The sequence below is a fragment of the Didymosphaeria variabile genome (genome assembly GCF_027946475.1).
Source record: "Didymosphaeria variabile strain IMI 356815 chromosome Unknown scaffold_8, whole genome shotgun sequence".
Taxonomy (NCBI): Eukaryota; Fungi; Ascomycota; class Dothideomycetes; order Pleosporales; family Didymosphaeriaceae; genus Didymosphaeria; species Didymosphaeria variabile.
Genome location: NW_026611627.1, coordinates 1,005,642 through 1,021,010, shown reverse-complemented (window position 1 = coordinate 1,021,010; position 15,369 = coordinate 1,005,642). Strand labels below are relative to the sequence as shown.

Sequence of the window (15,369 nt, the reverse complement as noted above, 5' to 3'; positions counted from 1 at the left end):
GGAATTCAGGTGAACAGTGTAAGAAAACCCGCATCCGTTTGCTTCACAGCTTGAGCCGCTGGAGGCATCCGGTCAGAAAATGCCTTTTGAGTAGTACCTGGCGTGACTCGACGAACAATATGAAGACCATCTCGCGGGTATAAGGTGCACAACATCATTTGCGTTGTAAGAAGTCTATATAGCAGCGATCCGATCATAGGGATGCTAACTTCCACGTCAACAGCATTTTGGTATCATCAGTTCATCACCCCAACGCCCCTCTCACTCCATCGCCCATGCACAAAATCACTACCCTAAATAGCTAACTTCCCCGTCCCAATCCACCCCGACACCCACACACCCCCAACCTCCCCTCGCCACATCCTCCGCCGTCTTCCCATTCGCATCCCTCATACTCCTAATATCCGTCTTATCCTCCGTCAACCCCCGCATAATACCCAACGCCTCCGCCTCCTGGAAGACCTCAGGCGGAAACTCCAGCAGCGGGGAGATTACTCGCCAGCAGCAGGAGCAGCCACGCGACTTCCCTACTCTGCGCTTGCACTGCGGCGTGGAGCCCGGACTGCATCTCGCCGATGGGATCCTGGTAGCGGAGGAGCGCGTCGATGCCAACGTCTGCGCTGCCCTCGGCGTCATCGTCGGCCATTTCTTCGTCTTCATCTTCATCTTCGTCTGAATCTTCGTTGTCGCCTTGTAGCATCCCAACTATAGCCTGCATATCGCCCTCGCGGCAGAACTCGAGGAAGGCGCGGCACTTGCGCTCGTTGGGGTACGCTTTGAGGTAGCTCTCTTCGGTGAGGAGGGGCAGGATGTCGAGGTTTTCTTGGAGGCCGCCTTCGTTGTTGAGGGTGCAGAGGACTTGTTGGGTGCCGGTCGGCGATGTGGATGCGATGTTTTTGCCGCAGGAAGGGCATTCGGTGATTTGGTAGGCTTCGAGGAGGCAGTCCCTTCATAGCCGTTAGTTTTACCATGAATTAGGGAGGAGAGGAGGGTGTGTACCAGTGGAAGTGGCAGCCGCAGTTTAGTTGCACGTCGTCTGGGACTGTTTCTGGGGCTGCGGCGGGCGCTTTGCCGGACGATGAGCCGCCCATTTGGACATCTTCCTCGTATTCTTCGGGCTCGAGCTCAACCTCCAGCGGCTTCTGGCATGCGACACAGATAGACATGGTGAAGATTGTGTTTTTGGTGTTGTTGTGCTGCCATGTTGACGCTGTGGTGAAGGGTTCAACGGCGGGGCTCCCAAAATTTTGTGGGTCTGTGCGCTGGACGCGTCGCGCGTCATCGTTTGCCAGAGCGTAATGTAGCTACCGAAATGTCTACTACCCTCATCTCACAGCAACATCCACAAGCTTCGTCGAACACCAAATGTCAATTATCATATGTCCCAAGTCGTCCGTCAGCTTAAGCAGACAAATCAGAATTCTCATACAAGGGGAGGCTTTCCAACACGAACAAGATACTCCATGTACTGTCTCTAGTTACTCTTCCTCTCCTCAACGTATTTTACTCCCCATTCCTAAAAACAGTGGTAGCACATATCGACACAGACCCGCACGTGTAAGTCGTAACTAGCATGAATCCACTTGTCAATGCCATAGCAACCCTTCACCCAGCTTCCCAGCCTAGTTCCATTCGAAATTCTTCTCCTTACCAATCCTTTCCATATCCGCCCTGTCCTGCTTCCACATCCTGTACAATTTCCTCTGCATGGTTGCTTCTCAGGTCACAATGGTTGCCAGTGCCGCATGGGAACGCCGCTTCTCTACATTGACGTGCATAGACACGGGATGAAAACTGTTGTCACAATATTGCAGCTGTGCCTCGACGTTGATTACCGTCTCAATGGAAACTGGATGGTGGTGGTGTACGTGATGCAAAGTCGATAACTTGCGCTTCATGTAAGGGACATTGAATTTTGGACAGGCCTCATGGAGTGAGATTGACAAAGCATCGAAAGTAGTGCGACTTGTACATCGAAGAGCCCGAAGACTGCCGGAAATAGTGGTAGAGATTCCAAGTATCGTCAGGCTGAGATTTCGCAGGAGGCGGTCTACGCGCGAGGTAGTGTAGAGGGTGCCCGGCGGGCGCACTGCTGTCGTTTCGAGGAGAAGATCTAGCTTTCCTGGAAGGCCCCCTAGGCCTATTGTGGTCGTGATATTTGCTGTCGCTGCGGAAGTTTCAGTTTATCATGGTTACATGCTTGATGCTCTCATCACAGAGCGAGATGCGGTAAGAGTGACAGCCTCGTAATCCATCTCAGGGCCTAGTAAGCTCGGCGCCTCAATTTCAGTCGCTGAACGACGAGACCTTCTCGTTCATTCCAGCGTGATCCGAACACGGAGGCGTTCTAGCGCTGCTGAGAGTGGATTCATGATCAATATCGTCTAATGTCGTAGGAAGCCGTTCATATCCAATGCTGCGGTGATCGCGGCGAACGTGGCGACTGCGGAAGGTAAGCCTCCTCAAGGGGGCTCACAGTCAAAGGACTGATGGCAAGTAGGGATGCGGTGCTCAGGGGCGACATCTCAGGGGGTGAGATTCGCAAAGTCGGTACATCGCTGTAGCGTGGCTCGCTTGATCCGTAACGCCCGACACTCTCCCTCGTAGTAATGTCTTTCCGGTTCAGGGCGTTCTTGTTGTTGTCTGCACTTCCAGTGTCCAGCTCTTGGGCGCCAGGTACGTGGATCTTAGTGGGTAGTTCGGGGACTGGGCTGGCCTCTAGTTCATGTATGGTCTGAGTGTCGGCCTCGATGGGTGATGGCGGTATTGGGATCCATTGCTTTTCTGGTGGAGGTGGGATGCTCTTCTGTTCTGACCACGCGGGAAGCTCTTTGATATCTGGGGAGTGGCCTTGTTGTTGCAGTGCCTTGCGCTTATTGCGGCGGCGCAGAGCGAAGAAAGCGAGAAGCGCGATGAGGATCAGACACACAGATGAAGCCACGCCCACTGCTATGCCGCGCTTAAGACCGGGAAGCACAGAAGGCGTTTGCGGCTCCGGCGATGGTGAAGATGGTGATGCAGTGGTTTGCGGGAATGGAGCCATGGTATGGTTAGTCCCACCTTCCACGGGGACCTCTGAGTTTTGTTAACGAAAACCCAGCCTTGCAGGATTCAAAAGTCAAGCATTTCAAGCAGCATTGGCATTGACGACTATTTGTTTCTCCAGTCTCGTGAAACGATAAGCCTCACCCCTGCGTTGCGGCACAGCCCCACCTCCGACGTTGCTCAGGCTGCGAGGCGCATTCGAAGCGCTTGCAGCCTCGTGTTGATTGCTCGAGAGGCTTTCATAACGAATGAGAGCTGCATTACCGGCGACACGCACTGCACTTCGCCTCATGAGATCGGCGGCAACGCTGCCTTGTTCGCTGTATATATTGTTCAGCTGGTCTGCCTGCGAGAGGCAACACGATGGTTAGTGACGACGACGAGGCTTGACTGCCAGATCGGCGTGTTGCGCACGTAAGCTATGACATCGAGACGCTGACTGCATGGTTATTTGCTTCACAGGTATGTGAGGTTTGCGGAGATTCATGAGGGTTGACTGAGCAGTTGGTGCAAGGGCCGAAGAGTGTCATGTAGCGGGGGAGGAGGATCGAAGGCCGAGCGCCTCGGGAGCTGCCGTTCGCTAGTGCCGCAACATAGCCACTGGTTCACGATGCCCAATGCGACTCGTCTCAGACTTCCTCGCTTTCAATGCGGACTTCGCTCCGTTCAGCAGCTATGGTTGATTATTCGAATATTCTGCTTCGGTGGGGCTCACTCGTAGAGGAAATCACGAGTCGCATCATCTTACCTTGCCCCTAACGTGCTCATCGGAAAGGATGCGCACCAAGGATCGTAAAGACCCATATGTACGAATAGCTTAACTTGACCATCAGAGGATACGTACTTCCAGATCGTGGCTCCCCTTTGCTTGGTGACTTCTAGCATTTCAAAGGTCGTGACAAAACATTGGAGGTAGCTGGGAAGGCGTCAAACCCCCCATGCTCCGTGATCACTTTTGAAAAATTACTAGAGAAAAGACCTTCGAGCCCATCCACCTTTCGATATGACGTCCATAAGACAGTCTGGAGCTTCCGTTCAACTGCTAGATATGGTGACGGCCTGTTCTTGTAGTAGGATCTCACGAGCGAATTTAGGCACGATTGCAAACTATCATCACGAACCAAAGCAAAACATTTTGTCCAAAATATCATATCATTGAATATTAGACTCTAGACAACTTCAACCGATTCCTCATCGCGAGAAGCATCAAAGGAAGGGTATTGACCTAATAGTCCTACATTTCCATCTCGGCGATCTAACCGCCCATGTATGCACCAAACAAAATTCCATCCCATTTCATACTGTACAAGGCGTTATACAGGTAGCATCAGACTGTGCTTAAGCAGAAGAAGCGGGGAGCAGTGACGGTGGTGGTGTCGGCAGTGGGGTTGACGTCGGAGCAGAAGAGAGCCTGGCCGAGGATGGGCAGGATGCAGCACTTGGCCTGCTGGCCGGCGGCAGTGCAGATGTCAATGAAATCGTTGGTGCTCGTGGGGGTGGTGGCAGCTAAGGGAAAGTTAGTATGTGAAGAGATATTGTTGGGAGGTGTTGGGAGGTGACGTACGAGTAGCGCAGTCGAGGTCAGCAAGGTTGAGGACATCGGTAGCGCAGCAGAGAGGAGAGCCTCCAGTGCAGACTGGGAGCTGGCGCTCCTCAAGGGCAGCGGGTGCGGCAATGGCGGCAGCAGCGAAGGCGATGACGGTGAAGAACTGCATTTTGATGGTTGTTGTTGGAAAAGTGTCTGTAGTGATAGACTTGATTGTGATTGAAAGATGAGTGATAGAGGAGTAGATGCTCTGTGCAGATGCTGTGTGATGATGTTCAATTCTTGCGGAACTGACGTCCTCTTTATACTTTTCGATGCTGTCAAGGTGAGTGCTTTCGTAAGGGGGTTTGAAATCTTCCAAGGCCGTTCTACCCAGTAGTCCTTCCACGGCGTCGTCATCGCGAATCTCTTCTCTAGACCAAGATCGACATCGATATTCAGGCGAAGCAACGCAAAAGACCGCCAACAAACAGACAACGTAACTGTCCAGGGGCGAATCAAGATGGCACTCCACCTAGTACATCTCAAGACTAGGGAAGCTTGTGATGATCGTCATACCTCAGCTTCAATGCTTCCTCATTGGCATCCTAATTGGTCCTCTTCGAAATAAACCAGCGACTAAGGCTGGCGGAGGGAGGCGGGAATCGTGAAGTGGAGCTCGGCGGACTGCCTGTGCGCTGAGGAACAAGCATCTGGTTATGTCGATCCATCTCGGGGAAATGGCTGCATCGGGCAGTGACATGCTTGACGGGTTGACTAATGCTGGTGATTTGGTGTCACTGCCATGTATGTTGGCAACTCTACCCGGCTGCGTTGGACCAGTGGCGGTATCTCCTGCCAACGCAATGTATTCTTCAATGACCGCAAATGCTTTCTAACAGCCAACATGCAGCATGCACATATCGTACATGATTTCAACGTGATTACTAGAGTTGATGACGTCGAGTTGGCTGCCAACAGGCGGTTAACTTGTAGCATAAAGTGGTCATCTCCGTGGGCGAGCATTTGGCTAGGAAACATGCGGGGCCGTGAGAACCTGGCGCTCGGCATGGTACCCATGTTCATGCTGGCAAAAGGAGAACATGGTTTCACGAATCACATTCAGGTACCATCAAGATACAAGGGTTGTCAGCACAGTGCGGCCCTGTGGCGGTGAGTTGTGGCTGTTGGTGGATCCCGTGTGCAGATTCAATAGTGTTAGGGCATTGAACTGGTTCGTTCAGCGGACATCAGTCGAGCTCGTGAGGTGGCGAAGAACGGCAATTGTGTGATTCAACGTTGTCGCGCGCCTTTGAAACGTGTCGGGTGGAGCGAAAGGCAACCGAACCGATCACAAAGCGCTGACAGCCGTTGCGGCTAGGCTTAAACTTCCCTATGGAGGGAGACGTTCTAGATGCCTAGCCTATCGCAAGCTAATTGCAAGCTTGTGAAGGCGACTTCTTATAGACCAGGGGTGTGATATAGGGCTGGAAGACCCATAGAAAAGGTGGTGGTTTAGGGCTGTGCGCATGTTTCCCTGCGTCATGCAGCATGTTGCTGCCCTGGAATTGAGGCGGCGACAGTTGCATCGTGACTGCAGTGGCGTTTCGGACGAGATGAGATGGGGGATTGTGGCGAGCATGCATGGTGTTGTTGTTAAAGCTGGGGTTCGGTTCGCTTGGAATGCGAAAGCGTTGTTGGCGGGAAGCCACGGCCCACATGGGCCCACGTCACTGCCCCGTTTGGCCGGATCGACGTCACTCAATTCACCGCCCCCATCTGTGCCTTGCAGTTGCGTCGTCGCCTGTCCATGATTTACATCATTGACTGGAAATCTCCTGACAGTCGTCCAATTGCGCATCTGTATTAATCTATCATAAACTTTCTTTTTTTAACCGGCAACGGGCAGTTGGCATAAACGGCTCATCTACGCGAGCTTGGCTGCCGTCAGGACCGTTGCCATACTTGGCACAGGACAGATCCGAAACGGTTGGCAGAAGTGAAAGCTGCACGACCGTGGAAAACGTTTCATCGCATCGGGGCAGTGCCGTTGCCATCACATTGAACATCGGGATCGACAGGTACGGTCAAAAATAGCACAACTGAGTTTGAAATTGCGTTGGTATTATACATTTTTCAGGTATCGAGAAGTACGATGCCGAAAACGAAATGCTGTTCATCAATAAGGATCCAGACCATGCTATGCAATGCAATGCGAAACCACGCTTCAACAACAATAGAAATCGGAAATTTTACTTTCGGAAAACGGCATTGAAGCCTTTCGTCCACATGCTCCTGGAGCTTTCCTCCCATGTCTCGGCTAGCTCCTCGTGGAACTTGCCAGAGAAGATGTCCGCCTCCGCTGCGTTGATGAACTTGGACCGGGTAAAAATCTTGTGGCCAATGTACATGACCGCGAACAGAATCAAACTAACATAAGCAATGAAGAACTCTTCAACGCTCCAGGGCACGAACGCAACGAAGCCTTGTGTGTGAGCGTGATGATGACGCAGAACACAAGTCCGTACCAAGCGAACCAATCGCCGCCCCACGCCCTGTACGGAAGGTTGTCGCGGTCGATGTTTTGCGCCCGGAGAGCTTTGGTGAATGCGAGATAGCAGATGAAGATGCAGCACCATGCAATCAAGCCAGCCACACTGGTGATGTTCAACAACCAGTTGAAAGCTTCGGTACCGCTATCGGAGCAGTTCAAATAGCCCAACGCACCTACGGCAGCTGTGACGGAAACTGCAACGTAAGGGACACCGCGCTTAGACGTGAGCTGGAGGAACTTGGGCGCGCAATGTTGCTCAGAGAGACCGACTAGAATACGACTTCCAGAGTAGACGTTCGAGCTGGCAGCGGAAAGCACAGCTGTCAGGAGAACCGCGTTGATAATGTGGGGAAGAACTGACACGCCCGCAAGCTGCGCAGCAATAACCAACGGCGAGGAGCTAGCGTTCGTGTCTCCGATAAGAAGTGACTCGTTGTCGTAAGGGACGACGATGCCGATGAAGAAGATGGTAAAGACGAAGAGCAGGAAAATGCTCCAAAAAGTCCTGCGGATAGCCTTGGGCATCGTCACCCTGGGGTTTGTGCTTTCACCAGCGCCCACAGCTACCAATTCAGATCCCTGGAACGAGAACGCAGCCGCTACCAACACTGCCCAAAAACTGACAAACTTCGCTTTCGGTCCCTCGGTTAAGTACGGTGCGAATGCTCTCCCGGCTGGTCCCAGTACTTGAATCCAATGTAGCCTTGGTCACCGACACCGGCATTGATGCAGATGGAGAAGATCATGAAACCGACTAAAGCCATGACCTTCAGAGAAGCGAACCAGAACTCAAACTCGCCGAACAGGTCCACGGGTAGGAAGTTGACCAAAGTGATGGGAACCCAGAAGATGGAAATGAAGATGGCAATGTTGAGATCAGGAGCCCACCATTGGATGATCAGACCGGCAGCGCTGAGTTCCAAAGCATAGGTAATGCTCCAGCTGAACCAGTATATCCAACCCATCGAGAATCCAAGACTTGGGTCCACAAAGCGAGCTGCGTATTGCGTAAAAGCGCCGGAGATTGGTAGGTAGGTCGACATTTCAGCGAGCGCTTGCATGACGGCGTATACGAGGGTTCCGATGAAGACATAGGCGAGGAGGGCTCCAGCCGGTCCTGCGGTCGCGATACTCTTGCCCGAGGCGATGAAGATACCAGTACCGACAGTGCCACCTTTCTACTGTAAGCGATGCGCGATGAGGTGAGACCTTGTTCTCCACATACCAATGGCAACGAACTGCAAGTGACGACTTGACAGCTTTCTCTGCAACTTCGCTTCTTCCGGGGGGGAGCCCTGCTTCTCAGGATCACTCGACGAAAGCGTCTGCGACTTCTCCGACCTGTTGTCCATCTTGGGCGTGATGCTCTCCATCATGAGCTCCTGTTCCGGCTGGTCTCAAGAAAGGTCCAGAGAGATGAGAGGACACCACAGTGATGGAACTGGTCCACTTAATGTCGGGATGATGTTGTCGAGTCACCGATGGATAACAATGTGCGACTCACAGAGGACGGCTCAGGTCTATTTCAAAGTCCCCGTGCATGCACCCCACAGGCTCTGTGCGGCGACTATCAAGGTCCATAGCAACCTGGGTCCCCATAGTCACATTGGATGCCTTTCTGAAATTTTCTTCATGGTGGTCCCACCGTCGCCTTACTGGAGGCTGGTTGGAAGGTCAAAGCGTGATGGCCGCCGGCAACGAAAATTCGGCAAGGTACGCGGCGGTTAGGGGCGGGTCGCCACGCCTAATCGAAGTCCATCCCACAGCGCGATGGCCGCGAACGCGCAAAGCTATGCTGACGCCGTGTCAGTGCGTAGCATTTCGTGCACTTCTCCGAAAATTCTGCGCTGGCTAGCAAATAAGCTTGCGGCGTGGGGAGCTTGTTGATGGCTTGGCGAGGCTAATCGGGACATCTGCGGAAATGACTAATCCGGCTTGGCCGAATGCACCCTAATTCCCGGAACCGTCGTCGTCCTGTCTCCATCTTTTCCGTCGGACGATGCCGCTACTACCGTTGCTATCAAAGGGGTTGACTCAACTGCATGACAATCTGATGGCGAATGATCACTGTTGGTTATCGAGGACGACAGCTGCCACGGACCCAGATTCGATCGATCGGAGTGAACAACACCAACGCAATTTGTGTGAGAACATCAACCACCTGCAGCGCACCCTGAGATCGTGTGATATGCCAAACAGGACAAGATGCCAACAGACAATGCCAACTGTTCATTTAGTTTCTGACCCCGCAGATACCCTGCCAGGAGATCCCGCCGCCTTCTCCGCACTCTTTCCCCGCTAGCTAAACGTCCTGCCTGTTTGATACAGGGATGCGTCTTCAGGTTACGTACAACATACGCAGGTGTCTCCGCCTCCTTCAAATCCACTATTAAGAGGCCGGGTGCGGGCTTTGACGGCTGAGATCGCGGACAATGACGGAGAAAGTCTCATTGAAAAGCTCGAATGCGGCGCGGGAGCATAGTTCGACTTGTCTACCGATGTGGCCTTCACTGTTCTGGTGCAGCTACATTTAGTCACCTTGCCTCTACTACGGCGGACTAGAAGCGCGATGTCTCAGCCCTATGCACGTCCAGAACATGCCATGCTCCGATGACAGCCATGGTGTACAAGACATACATTACTAACCTACAGACATGTCTCATATACGAGCGTATGGAATGCTACGCTGCTTTCCTTCTGGGTAAAGAACAAAGCCATGTTCTTCCCAGCGCATCAGGATGATCAAGTTTCTTACCTTCCACGGACTACGTCGAGCTGTCTCTCCACCTCTTGTTCACGGTGTAACCATTGCTTTATGATCACTCCAGTGGCTCATCCATTTCGAATTACGAAGCTTCTACGAATCCGCTTGTCGGTGACTGCATACGTCGTTGCTGGCTCGTCAGCATGTGGCATATGCCTATTTCAGGCTCGTGGGTGAGATACATAATTGCCTGCTTTCCGACTTCCGCTACAGCATCGCACCTCACTCGAAGCTTGCATTTGACAAGTGCCGTACAACATCTGCGGCTCGCTGTCTGATTCCAACTAATAGTTATTTCAATAATGGGCATTGACTCAACACTTCGGCTGCACTGGACTCAACGCATAGCGCTCGTTAGACACAACCTCCATGCAGCCCGTCGAGCGAACGACTTCACATTCTTCAAAACGCTCCAGGCACACGCCGTCATTGATGGAACGGATCACGTGGCAATTCTCCACTCCGTCCTCGGGAACGATGCCGATTCAGTCCTTTCGACGCTCGACAACCTCAATGCCGGGATCGCCTACGTGCACCAAGATGCCTTCAAGGCAGTCTACGATGGCGCAAAGTCTACCATGTACAAGGCCGACAACTCCCCTTCCAGTCGACGATCCCTCCTACGAGTTGACATCTGCCAGCAACGCGACATGGCAGACCATGCCATCGACAAGACCGCCAATTCTGCGGTGCAGCTCATCCATGCCCAGCCTGTCCACTGTCAGGATGCCGTCGCCAACGCCTGGATCACAGGAACGACCATCATTGCGGATGCAGTCTGTGTCTGCTTGAATCAGATGGAAGCTATCGAGGATAATCTTGATGACTTCATCCGTCTCGAATACTCATGGAACAGCATCCAGAGTTCCGTGGATGCTGCAATCTCAGCCTTACGTGGAATATTCAGTCTCATGGAACGTTCGAACCTATCAACAAGCAATTCATCGCGCAATCTTAGCATCTCCTCAGCAGGCAGCGCGGAGACCGGTGGGAGCGGCTTCCGCAGCAGACAATCATCTACAGCATCAGCTTTCGGGGGCTTGATCAAGAGAGCCTTTACCCATTCTCAAAACATGGGCCCACCACCAGTAGCTGCTCCTAAACACGGTCGAACCAACTCGCTGTCTGTACCTGACGCAAACCCAAGGGGTTTACGACTTAGCATCAGCGCTGCATGTCCAACGAAGATGTCCACGTACACAGATCATCCCCACACCTTTTTGACGACGATTCCGCCTACACCTATTGTACACGACGCACATGACACGCCAAAGGGAACCGCGAACGCGAGTCCTTTCAGACCAAAGGGCGACTACTTCGCGTTCGACATGGAGAAAGAAGCCGACAAAAAAAGCAAAGAAAGCTCACCTTCTCCTAGTGACCTGATGCAGATGTAAGTACACAGCTAAAGTGGAGACGAAACGTCGCTGATGATGACAACAGCGAAAGCTTGGACCCCTTGTATTCACCTCCCGCCGAAGCGAAGACCAGAGGGATGCCAGCCCCCCTGACTCTTCGAAGACTTTCGGAAGCCTTCTTATCCCCGCCGGCAGCCGTTGGTGCTTGAGTCGGCATGCTGTGCCGCCGGACTTGCACACTCTCCTTTACGATCATGTCGTCGTGAAATTTCTTGGTCTGTACGGCACAGCATGCCTCGGTGCGCGAACATTATCCGACTCTGATTTTCTGCATGTTTTCTCAAGTAAACGTATGTTTGTCGCTCGCTTCTTCGTTTAGATAAGTCATGTACGTACGTACTCATGCCTTCCCAGAATGCTCATTTCAGAAGGCCTTTATCCAACTATTTCAACATTCCTCTCGTTCGTTCCTCAATGACAAAGCTGACATTCCTTCCCCACGCCTTGAAGTGAAACTTAGTGCGCAAGACAGCCTGTGCAACGCCGAATATGCAGGTACCAGAGGCTGTGTGTTAGGCCGTCGCGTACTAACCGGGAACCAGGTCTGCATGTCGGGCATCCTTTATCTGGATGCGGTTAGCCCTCCCTACGGCCGCATGCCCGAATTCCCCATTCGGGTCAAGCAGAGGGAATCAAGTGTCTATGCATGGTAAGCTCGAACGCTATCCAATGAACAGTCACTCGTACCTTTGCGCTAGGGCGATGAGGCTCATGCGGGCGTTCTCTGGCCGTCATCACAAGAAAGAAGTGGTAGTGCAATGCTATCATGAGTCTCGGACCAACCAACTTTTCGCGATGCATGCGCTGGCAGATTGTCGCAAGATTGTGAAGCCTTCATCAAGGTTGTGCACTCATTCCAACCATGTTGTCTTGACTCCTCAACATTCTTGTCGGTGCAACACCCCGAGCAGGCTCCCGAGCAAAACGCTTGGCCAACGCCCCAGCCCCCATGTAGTAATAATACAGAATCCTCATCTTCCCACCGGGGATAGCCTGCTCGCAGGGTCTAGCCGCACCGTCATCATTGGTCGTGTCTCGCCGCCTTTTGGGTCGAAGCTAACGTCAGCCTCGCAGATTCACCCACAACGGATTCGGGCTAACCCAAAGCAGTAATTAGGATCACCGAACCATACGGCACGGCGCAGCAGGGTTGCATGCTGTGTCGATATGTAAGGGAGCTCCTGCCTCGACTTCTAAGTGTCGTACACTATCTAACACCATAATCTAATGTCTAGACTTGACCACGGGGTTTCAGTGCTTGAACCCTCGCGAACATCAACACTTGCGCATACCTGATCATCATCACATACGAGGCCATCTCGACGCCATGTCGCTCCCAACATCCCTCCTCCTACTCCTCGCCTCAATCCTCCCAACTACCGCCGCCTCGCCTATCACTCCCGAAACCCACATCCTCCACAAGCGCTCGCCTTCATCGCACAACATCGGCATCGGCTTCGCAATAGCCATATCCGTCCTCACCCTCGCATCCCTAATCTTCTACCTCGGCGTCCAGCGCGGCCGAACAGGCTCATGGTTCTGCTGGCGCACACCCATCCCCTCCTTACCCGCCTCCCCCACCGAAAAAGCTCAACCCGTCTCCACCGATACGCTCAAAAGCCGCATCAGCTCCCCCATCCAGATGCTCTCCAGCGCACTCCCCGAACTCTCGCCACTCGAAGCGCAGCCCCCCTTCGCAGAGCTCTCCTCCCCCGCGGAAGAAAAGGAAAAGCCCAAGCCCAAGTTCCTCGAGCTATCTACCACCGAGAAAGGCGTGTTCGAAATGGGGCAGGCGTCGCCGAGGAGACCGCCTAGCGTTGCCACCGTAGAGGAGAAGAGTTTCTATTCGAGTCGCAAGTCGTCGCTTTCGACTGTGTATGCGAGGAGCGTGGCGTCTGTAAAAACAAGAGGGAAAAGTGTGTACTCTACGCATGAACGGCCGCCGAAGGTGACTAGCTGGTTTGATCGACGGAGCTGGTTTTGTAGGGGTGCGATGGAGGTTGAGGATGAGGAGAAGAAGATTAGAGGGTGGGGGGAGGATGCGGACGTGGAAGACGTGGGGAGCAGCGTGGCAGCTCCACCTGCTGCAGAAGTGAAAGATGTCGGAGGCACGGTGGCAGCTCCACCTGCTGCGGGCATAGCTGAACCACTCGAAGCGCATAAGAGGCAGAGCACTATGGACTGGTCTGGCATGGAGTGGTTGACGAAGGTGTATAATGGGCGGAAGTCGAGACGGCTGAGTGGGATGAGGAGCTTCTATATCGGCGACGAGAAATGAGCGAACAACATTATCCGGTCGGAGAGAATTGGAGAGGCACGTCAAAAGCGGTCGCGAGCAAGACACAGCTTGTGCGGTACGTCATGGTCCCATTGGAAGCCTTGGGATCATACTGATTGCGCTGTAGCGATTCCATCCTTGGACGTACTACCGAGCGCTCGCTTCGACGCGACGCGCCAGTGCGATATCGCTGCCGCTGGGTTTATGCCATTGGCTGCTTTTGTGTTGGTGCGAGGCTGTATTGCATTGTATGTACATGATGCGGGTTCCTTTGTGTTGTAAGATATGTTGGACGATATGATTGATACCCTACCTATAGAAGGGCTCCTTTGCCTTTTATTGTAAGAACAACGTATAATAACATGAAATATACAATGCATCAAACAGGTGAAAGCTGTCTCCACCGCACGGACACCGTGTGGTGTTCGACTCTTTCCTGAAGGTATAAAATACCCCACGCCTCTCCCGCCAAACACCAACTCCAACACCACCGCACCAGAACCCCAACTGCCAACCGCCATGGCAGCACCCACCAAGTTATTGAATCACCACGAAGAGACAACCGCTTTGAGCATGGACCGAAGCGAACAGACCCAGACATCTTCTCCGTATGCCGGCATCGAAAACTCATCAGGTTTCCCGGTGACACGACGCGAGCCCATAAGCTTGTTGCAACTACCTTCCGAGATCCGAAACATGATCTACGTGTATGCCTTGACGGCCGACGGAACCCTGATGTGTTGTGTGCCACCGACTGCCTATCCTAAGAAGGAGCCGAAGTTCATACGAACCGGGTGCCTCACGATCGAGCGCAAAAAGGTCGCGGCATGCCCTTCATTCAACCAGCTTCAGTTCGCCAACCGCCAGCTGCGCCATGAGACCGAAGGCCTTGAACTGACGTTCAACACTATCTTCTTGCCCGCCGCTATGTTCCGCTATAAAATGCGCACCGGTCTATTCCCTGTAGCAGATCTCCTTACCGCCTTCCGTAAGGTATGCTCGCCTATCCGTTTCTCGTGGCTCAGCAAGATTCGTCTACAGTCGGACAACAGTGATGAATGGGCCGTGCCCTTCGGTTACTCTGAAAAACCATTCCCCGCCATCGCCGACTTCTGCAAGGCGAACCATCACATCGAAGTCCAATACGTGTTGCAAGACTTTTACATCACGTATGTTTCTATGGACCGTTTCTTCATCATCGGCGTTGCTCTAACACTCGCACTTCGAAACGACAACAGCGCCCAGCATGAATCGCTTCCTCATGTTGCGGGTGACCATCAAGCATTGAGCGCTACATGGGCCGACCAGTTTGTGAACAGCTTTATGGTTCAGCCTGGGTGGCACGAAACATCGCCTAGCCATGTTCCCTTGGATCATCTCTTCTCTGGCATCGACAACCTTACTATATTCCCGCGCATGGAGGTCATTGACGAGGCTACATTCGCTACCTGCCACTACGGCTTTCCTTCCCAGGCAGTGAGCTTGTTTCCTAAAGAGCAACAGGAGAACTGGCTGAAGTGGGCGAAGATTTGGGTCAAGGATGGGATCAAGCCTTGTCTTTGAGAGCGGTATGATGTTACAGGGCCTTATTGATCAAGAAGGATGCACCTGCTCATACTCTGGCGATGGATAACTCATGTCAAAGCTAGTATGCGATAATTTGCAGGATTGGGGTCTCCGATCGGAATGCACATGAGCGAGAACGGAGGAAAATATATGGCACATGACATGAGTACTACACGCGGCTGTGGATGAAGTTTTTCTCAACAGACACAGTCCAATATG

The 15,369-nt window shown here is 52.8% G+C and overlaps 7 protein-coding genes across 7 annotated transcripts; 3 read left to right on the top strand and 4 right to left on the bottom strand.

Moving 5' to 3' along the window:
- Positions 1-463: 463 nt before the first annotated feature.
- Positions 464-1,166, bottom strand: N0V89_010553 (uncharacterized protein; the record flags this gene model as incomplete). The annotated part of the gene is made up of 2 exons (XM_056219295.1): positions 464-947; positions 1,000-1,166. The coding sequence occupies 2 exons, from the start codon at positions 1,164-1,166 to the stop codon at positions 464-466; spliced, it is 651 nt and encodes a 216-aa protein (XP_056066422.1).
- A 1,238-nt stretch (positions 1,167-2,404) lies between these two features.
- N0V89_010552 (uncharacterized protein) lies at positions 2,405-3,043 on the bottom strand (the record flags this gene model as incomplete). The annotated part of the gene is made up of 1 exon (XM_056219294.1): positions 2,405-3,043. The coding sequence occupies one exon, from the start codon at positions 3,041-3,043 to the stop codon at positions 2,405-2,407; it is 639 nt and encodes a 212-aa protein (XP_056066421.1).
- A 1,329-nt stretch (positions 3,044-4,372) lies between these two features.
- Positions 4,373-4,760, bottom strand: N0V89_010551 (uncharacterized protein; the record flags this gene model as incomplete). Its single annotated transcript, XM_056219293.1, has 2 exons — positions 4,373-4,551; positions 4,610-4,760. 2 exons carry the CDS (start codon positions 4,758-4,760, stop codon positions 4,373-4,375), a joined length of 330 nt encoding a protein of 109 aa, XP_056066420.1.
- A 2,062-nt stretch (positions 4,761-6,822) lies between these two features.
- Positions 6,823-8,497, bottom strand: LYP1 (lysine permease; the record flags this gene model as incomplete). Its single annotated transcript, XM_056219292.1, has 4 exons — positions 6,823-7,022; positions 7,046-7,687; positions 7,780-8,298; positions 8,350-8,497. The coding sequence occupies 4 exons, from the start codon at positions 8,495-8,497 to the stop codon at positions 6,823-6,825; spliced, it is 1,509 nt and encodes a 502-aa protein (XP_056066419.1).
- A 1,693-nt stretch (positions 8,498-10,190) lies between these two features.
- N0V89_010549 (uncharacterized protein) lies at positions 10,191-11,285 on the top strand (the record flags this gene model as incomplete). Its single annotated transcript, XM_056219291.1, has 1 exon — positions 10,191-11,285. The coding sequence occupies one exon, from the start codon at positions 10,191-10,193 to the stop codon at positions 11,283-11,285; it is 1,095 nt and encodes a 364-aa protein (XP_056066418.1).
- A 1,348-nt stretch (positions 11,286-12,633) lies between these two features.
- Positions 12,634-13,584, top strand: N0V89_010548 (uncharacterized protein; the record flags this gene model as incomplete). The annotated part of the gene is made up of 1 exon (XM_056219290.1): positions 12,634-13,584. One exon carries the CDS (start codon positions 12,634-12,636, stop codon positions 13,582-13,584), a length of 951 nt encoding a protein of 316 aa, XP_056066417.1.
- A 519-nt stretch (positions 13,585-14,103) lies between these two features.
- Positions 14,104-15,147, top strand: N0V89_010547 (uncharacterized protein; the record flags this gene model as incomplete). The annotated part of the gene is made up of 1 exon (XM_056219289.1): positions 14,104-15,147. One exon carries the CDS (start codon positions 14,104-14,106, stop codon positions 15,145-15,147), a length of 1,044 nt encoding a protein of 347 aa, XP_056066416.1.
- Positions 15,148-15,369: the final 222 nt, after the last annotated feature.